Source organism: Ciona intestinalis, unplaced genomic scaffold (genome assembly GCF_000224145.3).
Source record: "Ciona intestinalis unplaced genomic scaffold, KH HT000148.2, whole genome shotgun sequence".
Taxonomy (NCBI): Eukaryota; Metazoa; Chordata; class Ascidiacea; order Phlebobranchia; family Cionidae; genus Ciona; species Ciona intestinalis.
Genome location: NW_004190470.2, coordinates 21,970 through 29,689, shown reverse-complemented (window position 1 = coordinate 29,689; position 7,720 = coordinate 21,970). Strand labels below are relative to the sequence as shown.

General features: G+C 36.0%; 2 protein-coding genes across 4 annotated transcripts in view; both read left to right on the top strand.

Annotated features, from left to right (window-relative positions):
• LOC100177603 (epoxide hydrolase 1) overlaps window positions 1-1,773 on the top strand; it is a 5,350-nt gene extending 3,577 nt beyond the window's left edge. Inside the window, exons 6-7 of the mRNA XM_009863474.3 lie at window positions 468-589; window positions 1,145-1,773. Of these exons, the coding sequence (XP_009861776.1) occupies window positions 468-589; window positions 1,145-1,261 (239 nt within the window). The 3' untranslated portion in view covers window positions 1,262-1,773. The remainder of the gene's footprint in view (window positions 1-467; window positions 590-1,144) is intronic.
• A 654-nt stretch (window positions 1,774-2,427) lies between these two features.
• On the top strand, window positions 2,428-7,644 carry LOC100175286 (methyltransferase-like protein 24). 3 transcript variants are annotated; one of them, XM_026839065.1, is made up of 8 exons: window positions 2,428-2,692; window positions 2,974-3,106; window positions 3,471-3,500; window positions 4,024-4,094; window positions 4,568-4,772; window positions 5,165-5,278; window positions 6,092-6,186; window positions 6,625-7,644. In XM_026839065.1, exons 2-8 carry the CDS (start codon window positions 2,998-3,000, stop codon window positions 6,946-6,948), a joined length of 948 nt encoding a protein of 315 aa, XP_026694866.1. In that variant the 5' UTR covers window positions 2,428-2,692; window positions 2,974-2,997; the 3' UTR covers window positions 6,949-7,644. The 3 variants fall into 3 exon arrangements, with proteins under 3 accessions (XP_026694866.1, XP_018671686.1, XP_018671687.1); XM_018816141.2 differs by having other exon boundaries at window positions 2,969-3,106; XM_018816142.2 differs by lacking the exon at window positions 2,974-3,106 and having other exon boundaries at window positions 2,429-2,692.
• Window positions 7,645-7,720: the final 76 nt, after the last annotated feature.

The window sequence follows — 7,720 nt, the reverse complement described above, 5'->3', positions numbered from 1 at the left end:
CTACCACATGCGTCTTCCTTTATTTCCTACGCCGGCGCAGAGCGTAAAAATGTGACGCTCATACACGATGTTTCGATCTCGTGGTTGGTTGTGCAGTTAGCACATTCCTCCAGATTGTTATATTATGAAACGTCATAATTAATAGTTACGTTACAATAGGACAAGTGACGTAACAATTGAACGAAAAGTTATTCCAATTTTAAGCGAACGAATGTAATATTAAATGCAACGCGCGTGTGTGTGCGTCTTAGCACTTTCTGGCTGCGTGCGTGTCTACGGAAAAGGGGGCTGTCATGACAGCAAAACAGCCCCCCTGGTTGCGCCCCTGGCTATTTCCTAATACTTTAATTCCTAAAAACTTCAGGTATTTCTATAGATAAGACCTTTACCAAACCAAAGAAGAAATTACAGGAAAACTCATATATGCATATTTTTAAATGTTAAAAAATTGTGTCTATACTTTACAGTCAACCCAATATACCGTGGATTTGGTCTCAAAGCAAAAACTCGTAAGGTAGTTCACCCAGTATTGTTAATATGGGGTGATCAGGATGCTGCATTGGGCAAAGAACTTGCAGAACTTGCAAAGGTGGGCTTGTTTACAAAAATGAACCTTAAACCTATAAAACTCGGGAAAAAAATATATGACTGCATTGTCTGGCTGCGCTATTTTTGACACTACTGAGTCATTTTTATTTCCTCACCAGCATCAAACCAGACAAAGTATAGTTTGACGTGGCAGGAAATCGCAACCCAGACAATATTACAATGATGACACAAAAACTAGAGCTTTTAGTCTGTTCATTCAGATATCCAACATGCTTGCACGGCTCAGTAGTGACACATCAGCCAATCAAGCCTAATTGGCTTGATTGTAAAACACTTTGAAATCTTTAATTTGATGTCAAATTATGCTATAAATCCCAAATTAAATATTCTACATTGTACTGTGCTATAAGTCTTAAGTCATGAGGTCTACATGCCCAGTTTTGGTGTTTGTAACTCATTGTTTTACAAATAGTAAATTGTTCCTGTTTTATGTTACAGATAAATTTTAATGGAAACAGTTTCTCGCTTTGTGTCTTGGCTTTTAAAATTAAAATATGTCTTAAACAAAAGTAGCCAATATCAGTATTTATTTCAGGGTGGGGCAACTGACATTACCGTGGCCATGATTCCTGGTGCAAGTCATTGGGTTAACCAGGATGAACCAGAGAAAGTACATGAACAGATGGAAAAGTTTTTAATGCAGAATCAGTAGCCGTATCACTTATTTACACCAATGTTTACATGCATTAATCTGGAAAACTGTGTTTAACCAATTTTTTAAAACAGTTTTAAAGTAGATTTACTTATCGAGTACTGAATTAAGATATCTGTGAAACATCCAGATATAAACCAATATATTAATATATTCCTGAAACTCTTGTCAATGTAATTGATATGCCTTAATGCCTATATACCTAGTTACTTATATTATTCTCCAGCTGTTTCTAGAATTTTTAACATGCATATCATGCAAGCCCTTAATTAGTTATATAGCTTAAATGCCAATTATCTTCAAATCATATTTTGATTGTTTATTTTTAGTTGACCATGTCACTGGTAATTTATGCACTTGATAAATCACTTTTAAAGTCTTCAATACATTTTTAATGTGCAGTAAATTTGGTGAGTTGCAAGAAGTAGTACATTTTGTAAACTACATTTTTGTTGACCATTGTTTTTTCTTCAATTTAATTATGCAATAAAATTATATACTGTGTGGGTGAATTAGTTTTCAGCATTAATTGTGCAGTTTGTAATCCTAGAGCTAATTCGGATATATTATTTAAAGGCATAGTTCTATTGAATCGAGGACAAGTTGCTACATTATTTCTGCTGTTGTCTCCATGTGCTGATATGTTTTTAATTTGGAGGAATAATGCATTTAAACCTAATATGTACCACAGATTGTAACCAAAGCTTTAAGCCAGTTTTGGATTCAGATGGACTAATCACATACTTGTTTACATGATCGGATTGGATTGGAATTCCATCTAAACATGTAACTAGGTTGACAGACAAGCAATCTTTTATAGTGTGTTCACAATCTGATCACTTACAAGGTGTATCGATTTCAAGTAAAACGCAACACGCGAGTACCTCGTAAACTGACTATAATCACGGCCTATAACGTATTTACCAGTAGACTCTCTTATCTGTGGTAAGCCAAAAATGCATTTTCTAATCAAGGTTTGTATAGAAAGGAGGAAATACAGCATGCACGTTCAACTGACTGTATATAATAAACTATACGAGCATTAGAATAGTTGTAACCTAACATAATGTACGGGCGGATGAATGTAACCATAGATGACTAAACATATGATGTAATTTATTTTATCCTCGCGTAGCCGAAAAACAGCGTTCGTTATAACACAGGTAGCCTATTCTGTATTATAGCCTACACCTCGCGTGGCTGATAATTTGGATCACCCATTAGTGACCAATGGATTAGAGCAGTTGCCGTTAACTGTTTTGCCCAAAGACACATACGCTCACAATGTTAGCAGCTAGAGTCTTGAAGCCATTACCTCTGGGTTAGAGGCAGGCGCGCTTGGTAATTATTATGTTGCATCTCGTGCTGCATGCTTCTTTGGATTATGCGCTCTCTCCGACGTGTTTGACTCTCTCGGCGTTGTTATGAGAGGTAATGTAACGTGTTGTTAAAGCAGTCAGTTTGTGAGAGGTCAAAGTAATAGCCAATCGGTCGTTAAAACGGGCGCTGGCAGATTTCTGTTATTTTACAGTCTGCGGATATTTGTTTACTTTTTCATTTTTCTCTTGTTTCAGTCTAAAAAGGTAGGCTATATAGTTGTAAAAGACAGCATACTGTACCATTGTTTGTTCATAAATAATTCAGTAGTGTCTACAATAGCACTATCTCGCAGGCCGCTCAAACAAACTATCTTTACATTTGCAACAGAGCAGTTCAAATCACTTACAGCTCAGTAAATGATGAGAATCTATAAGAGTTTCCCAGTGATCTGCATAATCATATTTATCATTATGTTTACTTATTATAACATCAGAACGTTGGAGTATGCACTTTTCAGAACCATAGGTAGGTTAATGTTATGCAACTCATTCGTTTACAAAAGGTGTACCTTTTCTTTAAAATACGAATTTGTGATTTTTCGCTTTGAAGCAAAGTCAGGGGATCGGTTCAATAGGTGTAAGCACTTAATTTTGTTTTCAGGAAGAGAATTAGTTTAAATACAGGAACCCATACTGGCATCAAAAGGCATGCATTTCGTGCCGCACATACTTTGTATATAGGCCACTGTCACTACTTAGGACGAAAACACTGGCACGGCAACAGCTGGATACTTTCTTATACCACATACCCTTTGGGAATTCCCTGTATCGCTGTATCTAATTTCCTTGTGTTTTTTTATTTACTAGCATAAATTTATTTTTGTTTGCAGAAGTGCTCACCGTCCACGAAAATTATAACGGTAGGTCATAAATACGATAACGCAAGTTCACCTATAGAGTATACTATACTAAACTAAACAAGTTTACAAACTTGGTAGACTCTGCCTCTGCTACTACTGTTGTAGTTAATTTTAAATTTATTACGCACACAGCGTGTTTTAATGATTTCTAAGAGTATTTAGATAGATTACATTCCGCCAAACGCCCGAACAGTACGATCATTCGTTGGCCAAGAAATTTTGTAACGTGTAAAATTATTGATTTTAGTCGTTTCAAGATGACAACAAGAGAAAATGGAAAGCCCGCCGTTTCCCCGATATAAGGGCAAGGCGCGCGCTCAAGCGAGAAGTTTCATGACGTCACCGGTTAAAATACGAATTCCTATAACTCAAAAACGAAACCGTTTGAAACGAAAAAAATCGTACATTCAGTTCAGATTTCTCTAACTAGACACGCAATTATTATTATTAAATATGACTTTATTTCCGTATATACCAGTAAGCAGTAATCGCAATTAAAACTAATATACGATATTCCACTTAGTCGGAGTTATTGGCCATGCGCCTCCACAGGAGGAATCCGAAAGACTTTGGGAATTTGTTCACAAACTTCAGGTTTTAATCTTGAACTAATTTTTTGAACCATATACATTAAACAATTTTTTCTAGAAAAAAAACTATATAAAAAGAAAGGAATGCGCTGAAATGGGATTTTCATGTTTTTAACTGGCGGATTCATATGTAACTTCATAGTAGGGTGGGGGAAGACGGAACACCTTTAGCACATAATATTTAAATGTACTGGTTGAGTTTTAAACAGTTAAGAGCGGTCAGTTGGAGTCGTGAATATAATTCTTTGAATGTTTTCTTTTATTATCAAATGGAACGATAAAATAGAATAAAAAAGTGTCCCAGCTCCCCCCTATCCTACTATATGTCGTTTTGGATAGGAACGAACCATTACATATTTTTTTCGCCAAGTTTTCTAATTTGGTTTAGCAGGTTTATACAGCAAATATGTTTCAAACAAAATCACTAAAAGTTTTTGATGTGCTCATTTGCGCTTAATAACGTTAACCTTCTTTCAGTATCAATGTAAAAAATCCGCTCGAATTGGTGGAAATAGCCATAATGGAGACGGAAGTTACGAAATCTGTTTTGAAGATAAGTATTGGCCTCTTCAGTCAAGCTCGTCGCATAAATGTCTCGTCTATTCGTTTGGTATCGGTGGTGATATTAGTTTTGATGAAGCTTTGGCGAACAAAGGCTGCGAAGTTCACTCATTTGACCCAAGTATGAGAACATAATTTTCCTGTACATCATTTTAACAGCTTGATTCCAACCTAGAAGCTAGAATATACTAAAATTACGTGGTATGTGAATAATAAAATGTGATTTGATTTATTCTCGCAAGGTCGGAAAACGAAAATCGTTATATATATATACAGTGCTGGGTTGGGGTAAAGTGGTTCTTGTTTTCATTCATTTTTTTCTTTGCCCAAACAAAGAATATTTACATAACTATATAATCGTATCACCGTAGCTCTAAAAGAGCGTTGTTAATTGTTCAAAACAGGAATATGGGTTTTTAGTGTTAATGGTATCCCATCTTAACCCCCCGCCCCCCTAAAATGCTATATATTCGTAACCGCTTTATTAGTTGTGAGACGTAATATTGTACATAGGTACGAAGTGGGAAGATGGTCGAGTGTTTCCTTCGGGTGTAACCTTTCATAAGATTGGAATATCAGATAAGGATCTCGATGCAGATGAAAGCGGCTGGAAGATGAGAACACTTCGTAAGTATATCTATAACAACAGCTTATAAGATGTATATTGAAAACAAATACCAGCGTCGGTATTTTTTTGCTGGTGTGCTGGTATGTTAGTCTTGTTTGCAAGGTATAACGTTTTATTATGTATATTAGGCTGGGGGGAGATGGGACACCTTTTTATTCTCTTTTCATTTCCCATTTGCTAGTAAACACAGAAAATTTAAAGAATCATACAACCTGTACCTTCACGCCTCCCGCACACCGTTGTTAACTGTTTAAAACACGATTAGGATATTTTGATATTACGTGCTAAAGATGTTCCGTCTTTCCCCACCTTTATATATAGGATTATTGCATTTCTCCATTATATGTGTATGTGATCCGCATTAACTCGTCATATGATAACTCGCTAACCGCGTTATTTTGCATGGTCATTGGTTTATGCTCGTATTAACATTGAGTAAGCTTATTTTAGCGCAATATTAATAAATCTAGTTTATAAAATGAGTTTTAATACTTTATGGTGCTATTACCAACGAAAACCTATAAAATTAATACCCAAAAAAGATTAGGCTCTTAAAAGTGAAACTGTCTTTTCCCATTACTTTTTGCATAATGCGAGTAACAACCAACCTCCTACAGCAGATGACACGCTTATGACGTTATGCGTGTTAACTTTGTTTTTGCGAGTAAATATGCGAGTACTTACGCGCATAAAAGTGACCATGCAAAAATGGTATATATATGTCACGGCGATGTTTTCTGATTGACCAAAAATCGACAACTATCCAGGTATTATCTTATAAATAAAGCGTTATCGTATGTTTTACTGTATAGAAACCATCTTGAAAGAGCTCGGACATTCCGGAAGAGTTTTGGATGTATTGAAAGTAGACACCGACGCTCCAGACGGGGGTGGCTTCGAAGACAGGGCAAGTTAAATTTGCTATTTGTTATTGTCGTATTGAGGTCTGTTTTGATGCCGCTTATCGCTGTCTGTTATAAAACCTATCTTCGAATAGTTGTGTTTGTTTTTTGCTTTGAAAATTTCGGTATTTTTTATTCTCATATCTCTTAGCCTCATAGCTTTTAACTGATATTAGACGTTTAGTCACACTGTTTGTTCAAAAACAGTACGTCGAAAATGTATGGTACGGTTTAATTACACGATAAGATGTTTTAGGCGCTATAAATAAAAAATAGCTCAATTTTTTGTATTTTATTGGTTTCTTCGCTGTATAAAACAATACGTATTTACGTATAATAAATGTACAAATGACGTCGTAGACTCGTAATTATCGTGTCCATTAACCAAAGCTATGCTCTCTTGTTGTATATACCAAACTGATTATGTGTTTTAATATACACAGCTAATGCAAGAGCTACTGGACACTGGCTTGCACAGATGTGTTCGCCAACTTACAATGGAAATCCACATTCCTGGACCAATTTCACGACCGAAGTGGTTGAATAGATGCCGCACTGTGTATCAACAGATGATGCAAATGAACGATAAAGGATATAAAACGTTCAACGTGACGGACAATGTCAGATACTTACAAACGATTTTTAAGGACCCTACAATAACCGGAGAGAAAAACGTGCGGCCGTATTTAGCATACGGAATAAACACGGCGCTGTGGGAAATTACGCAAGTTAACACCCAAGTGACAGATACATGCGTTGTAAAGTAAGGTGGTGGAAGATGGGACACCGTTTCATTCTATTTTCTCTTGCCAATTGGTAGTAAGAAAAATCATTCAAAGAATTATAAAACCGTTTCTTCAGGACTCCGATTGGCTAATTGTTTAAAACACGATCAGGATATTTGAATATTGTGTTCTAAAAGTGTCCCGTCTACTCCCACCTTGTTATATAACTTCATGTTTTTATCATGCACACAAGCCTGTTTTTACGAATGTGCCGTTTGTTTTGTAGATTCATTTTGGCCGAACATTTGTTCTTGTTGGACACGTTGGAGACATTTCTTGTCTCATATTTCCAAATATCTATCAGAGTTAATTTATGACGCATTATTAATTATACTTGTTCTCGTTCACACACAAGCCGACCTATTTGGCTGACCCATTCGTAACGTGTGAAACCGGAAGCATGTATAATCACTGCATTCGTAACGTGTGAAAACCGGAAGCAGGATCGCTACAGTATCGCATATACCATGTATACGTTGTTATTATCATATTAGAAGTTTAGCGCAGTAACGCCCTTTTGAGATATCGCAGTTTAAGTTACATATATATTCACTTGTACAAATTAACCGTGTTATTTATATATATATTCTATTTAAATAAGGGACTGAATAAGTAGTCATGCCAACTGCTGCAACTTATATATACCGTCGCATACGAATTAAGCAATAAAGATATAATCAGATACTGTTCGAGTCATTGCAACACAGATTTAACACTGGCCGAGTCGTCCTTTATAATCGAGGCTAGATATTCC

Bases quoted from the DNA above. Each gene is read 5' to 3' on its own strand.
- LOC100175286 (XM_026839065.1), top strand. From the start codon at position 2,998: ATGATGAGAATCTATAAGAGTTTCCCAGTGATCTGCATAATCATATTT. The intron at 3,501-4,023 runs GTAGGTCATAAA...TATTCCACTTAG, and splicing joins CGTCCACGAAAATTATAACG to TCGGAGTTATTGGCCATGCG. The intron at 4,095-4,567 runs GTTTTAATCTTG...ACCTTCTTTCAG, and splicing joins AATTTGTTCACAAACTTCAG to TATCAATGTAAAAAATCCGC.